General features: G+C 36.3%; 1 protein-coding gene across 16 annotated transcripts in view; it reads right to left on the bottom strand.

The window, feature by feature from the left end:
* Positions 1-16,567, bottom strand: part of plcb1l (phospholipase C beta 1-like) — a 102,594-nt gene that overhangs the window by 3,511 nt on the left and 82,516 nt on the right. For 2 of the 16 annotated variants that reach the window (XM_083562094.1, XM_083562088.1), the window contains exons 21-32: positions 15,734-15,898; positions 15,527-15,626; positions 15,304-15,408; positions 15,076-15,191; positions 14,238-14,373; positions 13,394-13,447; positions 13,048-13,255; positions 12,626-12,800; positions 11,368-11,444; positions 11,161-11,250; positions 10,329-10,386; positions 10,129-10,215 (exon numbers count right to left, since the gene is read on the bottom strand). In XM_083562094.1, coding sequence (XP_083418220.1) covers positions 10,129-10,215; positions 10,329-10,386; positions 11,161-11,250; positions 11,368-11,444; positions 12,626-12,800; positions 13,048-13,255; positions 13,394-13,447; positions 14,238-14,373; positions 15,076-15,191; positions 15,304-15,408; positions 15,527-15,626; positions 15,734-15,898 — 1,371 coding nt within the window. The other 14 variants (XR_014536863.1, XR_014536864.1, XR_014536865.1 and 11 more) reach the window with 14 other exon arrangements.

The following is a 16,567-nucleotide window of genomic DNA, read 5'->3' as shown; positions in this document are numbered from 1 at the left end:
AAACTCCAGAGTAAGGTGAAAGGTTCACAGCCATGTTGGAAGCGTGCATGGGAAAGAAGTGATCTATATTATAAATGCCATGGTACAAACTCTGTGTCACAACAACATTTTTAGACTTGAATTGCTTATTTTTTTGCTAATCTAGCTTGCACAGTTACTTCTATACTTAAAAAAATACAATGCACAATATGTCAATACTGGTGAGGTAAGTCGAATCAAGTCAAGAAGCTTTTATTGTCATTTCAACCCTACAAAGCTGACGCAGAACACAATGAAATGAGACAACATTTCTCCAGGCCCATGTTGCTACATAAAACAACATAGAACTACATCACACAACAGGTAGCAATCAGCTTCAAAATCATCAATAATTCAAACAGAATTACACAAGTGTAAAGTGACCTCACATAAGGGTATAACTGTGTTGGGGATTTATGAGTCACAAGAACCACAAATGCCCTGTTTAAATTTATATTCTTGATGTGAATGATAACTACAATAAAAACATTTCATATAAGCCAGGGTGCTTGAAGGAAAATGTTTTAACAATGATTCAGTTTAAATATGCATTAAGTTGAAAGTTAGCCTATGTATCCATGTAGTCATTAGATAAACACAGAACAGATCCACCACCTGTTTCATATTTACAGAAAGCTTAAAGTGGGTTTGGACTTTACTTCCCTGAAAAAGTCTTAAGCCAAAGCATTTAGATTTGGACAGGTTTCTATAATTGATATGTTTGCATGCTCTTATTGTTTACCTACAGTGTAATGAACAGTTCATGGTCACATGAATGAATAAAAAGTTCTATCCTGAAACAGCAGCTGTTAAATAGCAGCCAATGGGTAAAAAGCCCAGCGCTGAGACAGCAGTCTGCAGGGTGCTGTGTTCTGGACAGGGTGCACCAAATTAACTGGCTCACCTAAAGTGATCTCGAGCGATGAAAGCGTGACACAGTCTAGTTTCCACTCCCTCTTGAGTAGGTGATGTTAAATATGTCTTCCCTCAAAAGACTTGTCATCTGTCAACTAACCAGCCTCAGATCCAATTCTTCAGATCGCTTAAAATACTTTGAGAGGAAAATGACCTTCTTCAACATCTGTCCTAATTCTAAGATACCAGTAAGTGAAAAAAGGCTACTACACTAAACTGCAGCTGAATTCACTGACTTTTGTCATGGGACTATTCTAGCAAAGACATTAAAACTCTCAAAAATGCGGGTGTGATCTAAAATAACCAGTCCACCTGATGGAAGGCCCTTGTATGAAATCCCTAGCACACCACTAAATAATAAAGACAAAGCAGTTTTTTTTTTCCTTTATTCACAACAAGTAAATGGACTAATAGATTTGCAAATACCATAAAATGTACCTCAAAACACATTTTATGGTTAAAAATTATTTGTCACTAATAGCATTGCTTATTTTTTTGTTTTTATTATGAATCAGTTATCCTAAAAAAAAATGTATTAACAACTGAAAGCTTTTTGTCTGTGGCTGAATTTAAAACCGTATGTGATGTATTGTACTACATCACATACACTACTGTATTTGGACAAGTTTGTGGACACTTGACTAAGGTTTGTATGTGGTTTTTGAACATCTCATTCCCCATTTAGTCCCAACTGGATATTATAATACCTGCGACTCTGCTAACAAGAAGTTCCACCGAATTTAAGAGTGTGTTTGTGGAGATTTGCACTCATTCAGCTACGAGGGTACTAGTAAAGTCAGGTATTGATATAGGGTAATTAGGACTGGGGTGCAGTCAGAGTTCCAATTTATCCCATAGATTTTAATAAGGGTTAAGGTCCGAGTTCTAGAGCAGGCCACTTGAGATCTTCCACTGCAACCCTTATCTTAATGGAGCTTGCTGTGCATGTGCAGGTGCATCATGCACTGTGCAAAGTTCAGTCAGAAGTCATGTATGGAACATACTAGAAGATTTCAGTAAATGACAGACAAAGATATTAATATACATCTGCTGCCTATGTGGTTAAACACCTTGGCTAAGCGAAGAAAACAGAGAGACCGCATAAACTCTTGACTCATCTTGCATCATAAGGTGCATAAAGTTCTTAGCTTAGGCCAGCTTCAGCTATCAGTAGTAGAATCTAGTAATATATTATATAATTTAGCAATATGCTTGAGAAAACATATAACATTGCTAATATTAGTTTAAATATCATTCCAAGCTTAATGCGTATGACATTACTCAGCAATATTATAGTTTAGTTCTCAGCTTTGCAGAGAACTTGTGTATAAAGAGAATTCACAAAAATAAATAATCATGCTTTAGAGTAACGTTGATCATATTTAAAGTTTAGCATGCAGCATATAATCAAAATGGTAATACATGTTATAAAGGCCAGTGAGCAGATAAGGATGATGGACTAGGTTAGGGATTAGAAAAAAAACAGCAGTTTAAATAAAATAGTAAAATAAGCAAGCAGGCAACATGCCTTAACTATACTCAAACAGCACACACACACACACACACACACACACACACACACACACACACACACACACACACACACATATATATATTTAAAGCACACGAAGAACTTCGTTTTATATATATACAAATAAAAACTGAGAATATGGTAATAGGCACAACACATCGTCAGATAATAAAGTAAAACACGAGAGCTATGAAAAATAGGAAAAGCATTTGGAGAACAGAGCTGGTGTGTTAAAACTAAAGCCCTGATTTATAAAACTAGAAAAGTGTACACAAAACATAGGAAAAAAACCCAGACGAGATTTTTAGAAAAGGGGTGAATATTGTGGTGGATGATCTGTTGCATTGTTATGTGCAAAAGTGCAAGATTTTTCAAAGAAAAGGTCATTATCAAGATTTTTTGTACATGTAAATTCTGAATTGACTGCAATAAAGCTGATTTGCTCCTTCTCATTCGTGACTGGAAGATGTTTTCATTTGGTTTGTTCATGCATTATTTAAAGTTTTGAAACTTATTGGTAATTGATTAGTGAATAGCTAAAACTAATTTGAGTATTGAGCCACTTAATTGTTATGTCTACTTGGACATGGGGTCTGAGTTACGACAGTGCACAGGAGCAGGCCTTAAATAAGGCCTTCAAAGAAAAAGACTGATGGTTTTTTTTCTTTATTTATTACTGGTAGCCTAAAAGATATCTAAAAAAAAATGCTGACAACAGCACTAATTTGTTGCCACAAAAAATAAATGCCTGTAAGAGTCTGGAATGTCTTTGGATGCACTACATGACAATGACTGTGTGCAAAGCAAAATCAATAAAAAAAACATGGTACACCAAGTTTAATTTGGAAAAACCTGAATGGCTTGCACAGAGTCATGACCTGAATCCCATTGTACACCTTTTTCATTAACTAAAATACTGACTGCACCCCAGACCTATTCAGTTGACATCAGTTCCTGAACCTATTAAAATTGTGGTTGAATAGGAAAATCCCTAAAACCAGACAGCTAAATCTAGTAGAAATCCTTCTACCAAAAAATGGAGGTTGTTGTAATAGTAAAGGAGAATTAAGTCTGGATGTTATAAAAGCGCATATTTTGTGTGAATGTCATACTTTTTCTGTCAAATATAGTGTATGAAAATGATTGACAAACATTTCTTATTTTACATCAGACTAGATGATTTTTTTGAATTATCCACTTCAAAGTTTCAAGGCACTCATTAAGCTCTGTCAACTAAACCTCAAGTGCAACCACATTTACAGCTATTGCTATGCAAATAAGCTGCATGTGCAAGCAATCTGGATTGATTTGATGATATGTATGCAAATTGTGTTTTATTCCCTTCTAAATCAACAGCCTTCATGCCTTAATACGTTCTCTCACTTCGTGCTGATCCCAACACAGCAGAGGGAGATGTTCATATAAATCAATGGACTGTATATTGGAATGACCACATGTGAGAACATCCAACATAAGACTAGGTTAAAACTTAAAAGTCTTTGATATGAAAATAAATGGGGGAAAAAATCCAGTCTAGATCCTTATGTCAATTCCCATCTTTCTTTTAAATAAATATCCACTTGAGTCTTGGCAGAAAATCCTCTCTACAAAAGGAAGGGATTGAGTGCTCGCCTCACAAGCAATGGAATGAAAGCAAATTATTTCCAGAGCCTCTCTCTCTCTCTCTCTCTCTCTCTCTCTCTCTGTGGGAATGCCAATCATGGTTGGCACAAGGGTTTGGTTCTGCTGGTATCTATCGAATGACAGCGGTTCCCCCGGTGTGAGGAGGACGGTGGGTCATGTGCATTATTAATGCTAACCAGCTCACATGAAACAAGCCTGGTGAGCACCACTGAGGAAAAGCATGGTCGAGGCAGTACAAAAGACTTTAGCTGCTAGCCAGAAAATCTGTGTGGCCTATGGAAATCATATGAAGTGTGTGCCAGTCTTTATTTTAGTTTTTCTGAATGTACAATGAAATGCAAGGGGTCACAAGCTGTTCTGTGTCCATGTCTGTGCAGTGAGAGTACACTCCATCTGTCTATCCTGCTACTGTCATGCCATAAAAATTCCACACATGATTTCCCTATATTAGGGAGATCTGATTATCTCGATATCCATATAAGCCATATCTGTGTATTAATCCAATGTCTCTTGATGCAGAACAAATATGAAGTCCAAGTTTATTTTTTGAATTTTTTTATCAAATTTATCGCTTTTCACAATTGACATTGTTTTAAAGCAGCTTTACAGAACTTGAGAAATTAAAGTGAATTATGTGTATTTATCCATGCTTTAGATGGGATTTAACATGTCCTGACACGTTCTTCTCTTAGGTTAAAACAAACATGGTAAAATCTATTTTGATACTAATCATCCTCCTAAAAAAAATCTAAATCAATAAAAAACATTAAAGAAATTGTAATGGTTTCCAATTTAAATACCAGTAGCTTTTATTAATTACAACTATAACCAAATGGTTGGCATTATGTATTTTATATATTATATTATGTATATTATTTTCATTTCAAATTATGTGGTTATTTTTGTACTGTTTTGTACTTGTAAACACCTACGCCACTCCTGTACAAACTTGTTTTTTTTTTTTTTTTTTAGGTTATAAAGCACTGAAAGTTCACTGGAATGCAGATCCTTACACTATTTGTTAAATCTGATAAAGAGTGACTAATAGATAACCAGCAAGAAAAATAGCAAGAAAAACAGGGAAAATTAAATATAGAGTTTTTCAGTAGCCTGTATGAATATGGATAAACAGGTAAAATACTGACCAGTGAAAAATTAAATAAAACTACAGCATCACTTAATTTGCATGTTTACAAAAAAAAAAAAGAATTTTAATTTTTTTATGTATTTTTTTTTTTTATTCTTACTGCTAATGTGCTTTTGGTCTGTGATTTTTTGTTTTTTATTAATATTGAAACACACTCCTTTTCTACTCTGTATATGGATTTAAAGTTCAGCAGTTCTAAACACTGTGCTGGGCTACTTATATATGGGTGCATTTATTTTCTTTGTTTGGGCTGGAATGATGTAATTTTCTGTATTTGTGTGTTGAGCTCAGTGTGTGTACTAGTCTATATCTGTCTGCACTGTATCCTGCTGTGTTTGTGCTCAGCTGATCTATCTTTGTTAGGCTGTATGTCTTTGTGGTTATCTATGTGTTATCCTGTGTATTATTCGGTATTCGTGTAGTACGACTTAATCTGTGTATATTTCTATCTGTCCGTGTACGGGCTGTCTCTACCCTCTATCTCCAACTTAGTTTATGGTGTGTGGTAACTTGTCCTAGAAGCCAAGCTGCTGAGTGAAGAGGGGTTCGGAGCCAGGATAAGTGTTGCCATGGAGATGGCACAGAGCTGCTGTGTGTGAAGACGCACAACCATTTTGTATCAGGTTTTGTATTTGTGTCTTGCCTCTGATTTACAGAATAGGGCTGAGAGGACCATGGCATTAAAAAAGAAACAAGTCTTAGTGGTGTGACATATCACACTCAGGAGAACTTTAATTGCCCATTAAACAAACCAACAAACCAGAACAGAGAACATATTTTATGTATTTCGAGAGCAAGACATCCCAAGGAAAAATTCAGTCAAATGTATGAAATTGTATTTCATATTTAGAAGTAAATCTGGGGCTAATTTATTAGTCAAATATTCCAATAATGCTCATTTGGGAAGTCATGTTTTGTAAAATAATAGAAAATGGCAAGTCAGCGCTCTAGCTCACCAATAAAGAGATGACATCTGCTTAATAATCCCTGGGATCCGATTAATTTGTTTGTAAGTTGAACTGTCTTATTTTAATGAGGATCAAAATGCTCAGCTTGTCGCAACCTGCCCTTGTCACTTTCAAATTTTCAAAGTGCCGCTGAAGGTCGTTGCTCATTAGTTTATGCTGCATGCTGTGCAGCTGGGAGCCCTGGTGGCCATTTTGATTGGAACGTTAGCAGGACACTGTCACCTGTGTGCACACACACCGAGGTGTGACAACATTCATCTGCCGGTCCCCATTCCTCCTCCTCGTTTACTCTGTCAGAACACAGAGCAATACCCGCAACCACATGGTTAAAGGTGTGATAACGGGTGTAGAGTTTCAAACGCGAACATATAATTGATCTGTAAGATGCTTTTGAAGAATTTGCAGTGTGCAGTTTCTCTAAAGCCCAATTAAAACCCGCACTCCCAACCTCTTCTACTCCTTCATATATGCTTTCCTTGGTGAGCTCAAGGCAAGCAGAGTCCAGAGACCGTTCTCCAGCATGTCTCCAAAGACCCCGGGATGCTTATAGCTGTCCATTAGTGGCTTCTCTGAGGCATGAAAATGGGTCGGGACTACTTCTATCTCTTTCGCTCTCCCCCTTACACACACACACACACACACACACACACACACACACACACACACACACACACACACACACACACACACACACACACACAGAAAGTATCTCTCTTTAGGATATTAGCTTTGCCCTGGTTAATTTTTTACCCCGTCTATCTCTGCCTGCTGATGTGGAGTTCAACCACAAATAAATATTTTTCCCCCTATTCGCTAAAGATATACTGCCCCAAGTTTTTAAACTGTACATAGAGGAAGTGCCATAAAGCAAAACCACTAGATAACAGAATATATGGAAATGGAAATATAACGAGCACTAATTGAGGCTCAATGTAGAAGGAATCATCTCTCCCATGCTCACTCTATGAGTAGGAGCAGCAGACAAGACAGGTAATGATGGTCATTATGAAGGTCAAATTTTACAGCAAATAATTGGACTGAAAACTAATGTATTTCTGCAGACAAAGGCAAAATCTAAGTGTCGGTGACTGTGTATCTGTAAAGTACAGAACCATTTCTATTGTAACATACTGTGTATTGCAAAGACTGAGAGAGTGCAAAGGGAATTATCGAATGTAATATAACCGTACATCTCTGTTGATAAATCTTTAGCAGTCTTTTGTGTAGTTTTAGAGATGTATGTTGGGCATTACATTTATTAATATTTACGATTACATTAGTTATAACAATATTACATAATAGGTTGTTAGATAATAAGTATATAGCTATACATTTATTACGGTTTATTCTAAAAAGTGCCTTGATTACTGTGAAATAGCAATGAGAAACACACCTGCTTCATGTTATTAAACGAATGTAGGATGCTGGATGATTATACTATATTTTGTCTGCTCCCAAATGACTGTTATGATCTTGCTCTTAAATGTCTACGTAATTTGTTATGTAATTCAGTCATGCAAAACCTGTGGTGACAAGCTTCTGCTGTAATAACAAAAAAGGAGCTAGTTTAAACCTGAGTGAACGTAAATAATATTTTATTAATATTTAATAATATTTGCACATTTGATCACAAGATGGGGAATCACAGTTGCGTGTAAAATCAGAGGATACTACCGGTAGTCTAAAAGCCTGCTTTTGTGCAGTATTTCAGTTGCTAAAACACTGGTGGAACATGTTGATGCCTTGTGGGAAGGAGGAAGAGAAGCTTTAGCACCAACGCTGTATTGTGGTGCCCTCTTGAGCTTGCTGACATTATTACCGGCCCTCATCTTTTCCTTTAGAATGCAGTGTAAAAGCACTAGATGCTCAAATACTGCAGCTTAAGATGAGCCAAAGAAACCCTTATTGGCAATGAATAGCCCTATTTTAATGACATTTCAAGCAAATAATGATGGTATTAGCGATGTAAACTTTGCCAGACATATTAGTATTTTTTATGAACTCCCGAACATGTGGTAACCATTGTGAAGTTGCAGAAAATGCGTGGTTGGACATGTAGCTGCAATGTGCAATCAACTACTTCTCTTAAAAACTGTGCCATCAACTTAGTGACTGACATTTGTGCAATGTCATAATAAATCCAGATTTTTTTTTTTTTTTATGGTTGCTGTCCCAACACAACAAATACATTCTGTCCTCTTGTGTGCACTAGTTGTTCAGTCATAAGTCACAGTGTTTATATATTCAGTGTTTAGATATTTTTTGTCCTTATTATGATAGATTTGGCAAGCCTAATATGAATTTATTTTGCTAGACATTTTGTTGAGTCTGTTAATTGCATGTTCTGTACAAAATGACACATCATCTGCGTCACATAACCGAGCCATAATCGAGTAAAGTAGCCTATTTATACCTTAGGCAGAGATTATGCGGAAGCTCAATTTTAGACCAGAGTGGACTGGAAAATGCAACTGTGGTCACAGATGTCAAATGCCAAAAGCTCTTTCTGTGATGCTCCACCTAGGTTAACACAAGGTACTTTTTTATTTGTGTCCACAAAAATAACAAGAGGATGAAAAGAAGGAAGAAATAATAAATTATAAAAATTTATATGAAGCCAATATTCATTAGCTATAATTTTACAAATATAGACTATGTAAATCTTATTAGTAATTATTAAATTTATGGCTAAAAATAATTCCTTGATAACTTGTAATCCTATTGTAATGCAAGTGTTGACATGAACCCGGTTATAATCAGGTACTCATGTAAAGTCACTCTGTAACTTCTTTGTAGATTCAGTGCATTAGGATGTACCTGTCCTACTTTCACATATCAACAAATTATTTATATATGGTGTTAACTTACTGTTACATATTTGACATTGCTTGTATTTGGCATTATAATGAATGCTCACATTCTTTTTTTTTTTATATTTATAGCACATTATTACAGCTTTATGAGCCTTCGATAGGGTTTGTCAGAATGCTTGGAAGAAAGTGTAAACACTGTTATAAAGATTTATGAATATGGGCTTCATAACAAAAGTGTTACCGAAATTCACATATGTGCAGCCAAATTATCAAGTTATACCACTAAATCATGGCTGCATGAAAATAGAGTTCTAACATCATATGCACCAAGTATTAATCTAAACATGGTGACTTAACTATAAATACTCCATAAAGAAAACACTAAAATGACTTTAGATAATCCATACGAGACAAGCGATGCCAGCAGGAGCACATGATATCATGAAACTCACCTTGCTTTGGTTAGTCAATAATGTTACAGTCAGGGAACCAATAGATAAAAAAGAAGACAAATTAAAGGTTAAACTCATCAGTGGACAAATACTGGTCTTGCAGAAAGTTTTAAAACAAGCACTCTAGATTATCTATAATCTAAATATGCCTGTACGTTAGTATGTTACAGGATATTTATATAACCCAGATTAACCCAACACACATACATACCAGCACCACACAGACACAGCCCAACTAATGGCAGCACCCAGATGTCGCAGATGTGCTATAGCCAAGCATTTTAGAGAATGGCTTCCTAACAGAGCAGAGTTTTCATCACTGGGTTGATGTGAAACTACTGCTAGATGTTAGCTAGTGGAATTGGCATTTTGTTTACTTCAAACAAACTAAAAACCTCCACTCATTTTGAGCCTAGAAAGCAGTGCAGGCTTTGGTAGGATTGCATTCAGTATTAAAGTTTTTATTTATTCTATGCTTGGATGCAAAGCGTCTTACCTTCTCCATCCTGCGAACAGTCATCCTAAAATAACAGTGACAATGAAGTGATACACACACTGTCTGTGTGTGCTTTGGGTGACATGCAGAGCGATTTCATGGGGCGTTTATTGTTATGGTTAAGAAAAACAGAATCTCTCCTACCTTCGGCTTCTCCTCCAGGATTTGCTGTCGAATAAGTTTGTGTGCCTCGATCAGCTTCTCGTGCCTTTTGCTTTGAGCGTCTTCCAGCTAAAAGAAAAGAAAAACAATAGGGAGAAGATGAAGCTAATCACACACCATGTATTTAAAATTCCTGTTCTGTTTGAAGCCTGTGCATTGTGTCATAATGTTTTTTAACTTACCCTTTTAATATACTGAACAACCTCATTCACATGTGACCTGTTGATTTCTAACTTCTCTCTGTAACAGACACAATAAATACTATTTAATACACAACATGTATTAAAGCACCATGCAACAACTTTATGAGTAACTATGAAACTAATCCTATTGTAAATATTGGGAAATGTTAATATAATTGTAGACGCAGCTTGAAAAATGGAATATTAAAAGGGAATATCTTTTGAATGTTTATTACGTCATTTAGTTTTTGGATTTTCTGATGACTGCTACTCTGGTTACCATTTCAATCTGTTTACTGACTTAGTGGACTTTCTCTGGGCAAGTGTTGGGTATGTCATATTGTTTAAATTTTTTTTTTAAATAATGTATTTATTGGTGCTCAAGTGGATGTGAGTGAGTGACTGCTATTTTTCCATATCTCTGTCAATGACTAGATTTGATAGTAAATAAATACTGTAAATCATAATTGAAATAATTATAATTATATATATATATATATATATATATATATATATATATATATATATATATATATATATATATATATATAACAAAGTTGAATCTAAACTAATCTAATATACAGTATTTAATAGTGTTTTTTTAAGCTACATGTTAACTTTTTATACAAAAAAGTTGAGAAGTTGGGAATAGGGAACAATGAGATTGGATGCAAAACAAATGTATTGCACAGTAAATTGTTGCTGGAGTAGAGAACCAAAACAACAACAAAAAAATAGGTCAGAGACTTATTACTTTAACTGCACTGTACTGTATGTCTCAAAGGACCATTGTAATAGTAGAGATCTTTTTCAAACACAGTGCATGACTTACTCCTCTGTTAAATTCTTCTGTTTTGCTTTTGCCTCATGTATCCTCTCCTGCCTCTTCTTGTCCATCCTCTTCTTTAGATCTTTCTTTTCTCTACAGATAAAACACAGAAAAGTGTTGCACAGGGTATATGCAATAATGATACAATATAAACTACTAAAACTTTGCATGCATCTATTTATTTGTATCTATTAATTGTGCAAAGCTTACTTCTCACACAACTCCTTAATTTTTTTCAGCTGGTTACTCTGACATTCCTCAGCTACAGTGGTCAGCTTCTCTACCAGCTGGAAGAGACATAGTTCAGAAACACAAACACACACACACACACACACACACACACACACACACACACACACACACACACACACACACACACACACACACACACACATAGTAAGAGACAGAGAGAGTGTGTGTGTGTGTGTGTGTGTGTGTGTGTGTGTGTGTGTGTGTGTGTGTGTGTGTGTGTGTGAGAGAGAGATGAGGAGAGTGAGTCATACACAAGCAATACATTTCATCTAATAGTAATCCAAGTTTTAGCTGTCCAGCCTGACTGCTTGTTGCACTCTCCAGGCCTGGTGCTTAAGGACATTCATTAGTTTGGGAATCTCTCAGCTCTTAATAAGGAAATGTAGTGAGACTGCTGCTGTTATTGAAAAAATGTATTGAGGTTTCTGCTCTTACCAAATAAATACAGTACATAAATAACTGATCATAATCCTATAGAGGAATAAATGTAAAATCACATATCATACGGAGGACCTGGTTAAAAGGCTGAGTCAGTCCCTGTGTGACTGTGTGAGTCACACATATATGGCAATAGTTGCTCAGCTGTGAAGCAGAATATATTGCACTGCTGAGTTCAACAAGCTTTTATCCAAAGAATATGATAAGCTTGTCTTGCAGTTGGGATTGTTTTTTTTTTTGTGGAACATTATGTCCATTGTGGTTGGAAAGTGGCCAATGTTAAATACTGGAGCTGTATTTAAGCGCATGGGAAAATATTACAAAAGTAATAGACACAGCACCTTAATCTGTGGTATTTGCATCTTAGATCTTATAACTACATCCCATAAAATATGTAAAGTATTTTCAAATTTTCAAAAGTAAATTCAAATGCTCAGACACATTTTTATGAAAAAGTTTCCACATTGTCACTTGTCCACTGTTATTCAATTATGTTATTATACATTTTTACCATTGCTATAGATTTTTTTTCTACAATAAAGCTGAAGGTGATAATTAGCTTCACTTCAGCTTTGCCCCGCTTGTAAGCAATCTCTAGCAAGTTGTTTGATGGCTGGCCAACACTAAAAGTTATATATTTTCCACTTGGTAAGCTGTTGTTTAGCTTCTTTAGCTTGCAAGCTAGCTCTATTTTCTAAATGACAATAGCATAAAATCTGAGTTTGTCAGTCCTGTGCTATGTGTGGAGGCAGTGATGGGTAATGTTTATTGTATGTACCTGTTTAATGTGTTTGCCTTTGAGGTACTGTTCACTGTAGTACTGGTCTTGTCTGAGAGTAAGCAACTGATGCTGCTGTTGCTCCTTCAGTTCACTCAGTCTTTGCGTGCTCTCCTCCTCCAGTGACACCAGCTCCTGATCCACAGCAGACAGAGCTTGCTCTGAACCTGATCTACTACACACACAATCTGAGTTACTTCATACTGAATTCTAAAATATTCAAAACTACACATTCTCAAAACTAAAAATACTGAACACATAATGTAATAAAGATATCATAAGGAAATATTATGATAATAATCCTATGCAGAAATGTAGAAAATAGCTGGACGCAACAGGTAAGTAATACAAGAAAAACCATAAGACTGCAGAGTGAAAGAGAGAAAAAGTGGGAGAGAAAGAGTTAGTAAAGGGGAACCTACCTTTTCTTACCGTCTCGTTTGGCGCTCTTGAGGCGGCGCTGATATTCACTCTGCAGCTCATTTTGTCTGGCTGTGTGCTCTTTGATCAGGTCTGTGGTTTTCTTATGGTGTTTCTTCACCAGCTCCTTCAGATCTTTATATTGTTTCTTCTGCTCACGCACAAAAGCCTTCTGTTGCTTTAGTTCCTCCAGTGTCTGACCTTCCAGCTCTACCATACACACACACACACACACACACACACACACACACACACACACACACACACACACACACAGCATATTTTAATAATTACAAAATGTTGCAGGAAACTGTTACATTTTCTGAGAGAATTTGTTAGCTATGGTACCTGTCAAAACACTGTGAATCACATCTTCATTCTTAACGGCTGGTTTAACAGATCCTGGAATAAATATCACATAAAAATTAAAATCTCTCTCTCTCTCTCTCTCTCTCTCTCTCTCTCTCTCTCTCTCTCTCTCTCTCTCTCTCTTCTCTCTCTCTCACTCTCACTGTCTCTCCCACACACACACACACACACACACACACACACACACACACACACACACACACACACACACACACACACACACACACACACAAACTGTATATACACACACATTAGCTGCAAATGCTGCTCAAATGCACACTGGCATATTAGTAATTGCTAACGTTAAAATTTTTATAATAAGCCATGACAATTTTGTGAATAGATGGAACACATCAGTACTGAGGTTATAATGAGGCAACAAGGTAGTCCAAAACTGCTTGAATTGACTGCCTTCTGAGACCTTATCTTATTATACAAGTACTCTTATCTTATTAAATATTATACACACATGTCTGGCTGAATTAAAAAAAAAATGCGGCTGACACCGCATTATGCAAAAAATTATGAACAGAATCAATAAAATGTCTAACAAACAAATTTATTGACATCAAGGCATTAGGTGATGCACATACTGTATAATGAACACCCTGAAGTGCGTTCAAATAATGCACCTCCTACTAAATCCTCTATAAGATCTATAAGTAAAATGTAACCACGTAAAATTTCACTTCTAATTGTACTTTTAAACAAGTTACAACTTAAACAAAAACATGTCATAAAATAGAGCCTTTTATAAAATACAAGTGAACATTTATTTCTTAATTTAAATAACTGAATAAAGCTTTTAAGACAGAATGTATACCTGTGGAGTGAGCATGATGGCTGACCAGTGAAGGTGGTTTGGGGGAGATGAGAGGAGTATGGCTCGTTCCATTCTCGGCTGGAGGAGGCTGGGCCTCGCAGTTTGACTCTGATACAAGCTCCCCACATGCATCTATCTGCAAATGACAAAGAAAATCAAAGAAATCAGACATCTTGGCAAGCTTCAGGAAAAAACAACCTGTTTTTTAGTCATCTGGCCAATTGAAAGCTTTTTATATTACCAAAAAGTACTAAATAGATGTTGCTCCTTATAACATATTTAGAACATTGAAGTGTGCTACATCTCTGAAGATATTATATAACAAACTCAAACTACCTCCATCCCAGAGCAGACGTTATAGATATAGCGCTGGTACCCCAATCTTATCATTCTTAATTGTAAGCCTGAAAAGCCTGAATAGTTTTCAACTATTTAGTCCTTAATCCTGTCTCATTGGCTTTACTCTGCTGTGGTTGTTGTTTGTTTGAACTGCAACTGGTATGGTTTAAACGACTGAGGGAATACTACAACTTCCTTTAAAACTGTTGCCATAGCAATAGCTCGGGGTAACCATTAATTGGCTCTTCCACTGCTACATCAGCTTGATTAGACGGAAGGGCAGGACAAAGAGATCCCGCAGGTCAAGCAATCAGCTCACACTTCAGTGAGTGAGTGCTGACAACTATTTGGTGACTGGGGAAATAGATGGAATGGCTTATACACACACACACACACACACACACACACACACACACACACACACACACACACACACACACACACACAGTATAACAGAGACACAGCCACATAAACCTAATCACATTTAAACAGTACACACCACTTTGTTGTTCACCTCTTGCCCTTCTTCCTCCTCAGTGAGAGCTGCAAGTTGATTGGCTCTCTGCTCCATCAGGTTGATGTAGCGGATAGGATTGGACAGCGCCTCAATAACATCTGTTTGGGCAATATCAGACCGTGATTTAAAGCTTGAGGACAGCAGATGTTTAGAAAAAGCTTTGGCTTTTTCCGAAAGCCAACAATGCAGAGTTTCAGCCTGAACTCATACCTGCGAAGGTGTCAGGGACATAGTCTTTAACTTCAGTGTAGACAAACACAGCAGGTAGTGTTAGTGTCTGGTTCTTCTCATTTCGTAGCCCTATGTAATGGTAACCTGAAACAAGAGTGGGAGAACGTGAGAGCGAGGAGACAGACTGTTTATCCCTGCTGTTCACTATTAATAACAATACTAAAAACTTTTAAAGCAGTGCTTTAAAAACAAAGCTACATGCCAGGCCTGATGGCGTTCACCGGTATGATGCGATGCCCAATAATCTTCCCATTGTCTTCATAGACAGCTATTCTTAAAGACGCAAGTGTGGGAAGAACCACCTTGAAGAAACCAGTGAGCACAAAATAGTGAACAGATTTGAAAAATCTTTATATATCTAGGAACTAAAAAGTAAAAGTGTGTAAAAATCAACAGGCTTTTGATTTACCTTCTTAAAGACTATGGGCTCCTCATCCCACACAGGATTAACAGCATTGCCAGGAGATGTCTTTGTCCGAAATGCTTTCCTTTTAGTGTCCACTGGGAGGCCAAACATTTCCACCTCCACATAGGTGCCAACTTTTTTATCAGACAGAAACTGTCCTGATATGATCTGTTAGATATATTGTGAGACACTCATGATATGATGTCTGTCTAGTTGCACGTCTTACATTTGCACTTAATACATCAGGGAATCTACCTTATGATTTCTTCATCTTTGACTTATTAAGTAAGAACAGTTTTATCACAACAAATATTGTTATTAAATCATGCAGTCATGCAATAAATTTAATAGGAAATGGGTTTTCCAGTTTCTGAAGTCTGTCTTGGAAAAGTCCTTCTCAATGTCCCTTCAAATCAAATTTCCCCCAAAAAAGTTTGTCAAGAGCTCATACTTCTGAGGTGAAATTCTATAATTTCATAGTAATATGGATGCCCATGCAATACAACATAAGAACAAGAGACAGTGGTATGTTCCAGGCCTTTAAGTTCCTATTTGTTTAAGAATTTCTTGAATGGTCACTAAACACATAAAGATATATAGTTCAATTCATTAATTAAATTATTATTTTAGTTAATGTTTAGAAAGATTATTTAATAATCCTGCAAATGTTCTGTTTCTTTCTGTCAGAGCAAAAAGAAATAGTGAGCAATTATAGCACACATGCATCCACTTTTCTTCACTACATCCAAACATTTCATCGATATTTTTAAAGTTATGTGCCTGCTGGGAAATCCAAGTTTCCTGTAAGCATCTGTCTTACCAACCCAAAACAGATGA

Source organism: Silurus aristotelis (genome assembly GCF_946808225.1).
Source record: "Silurus aristotelis genome assembly, chromosome: 15".
NCBI classification, from domain to species: domain Eukaryota; kingdom Metazoa; phylum Chordata; class Actinopteri; order Siluriformes; family Siluridae; genus Silurus; species Silurus aristotelis.
The sequence above is the reverse complement of the archived record's forward strand: the minus strand, read 5'-3'. Positions and strand labels throughout refer to the sequence as shown.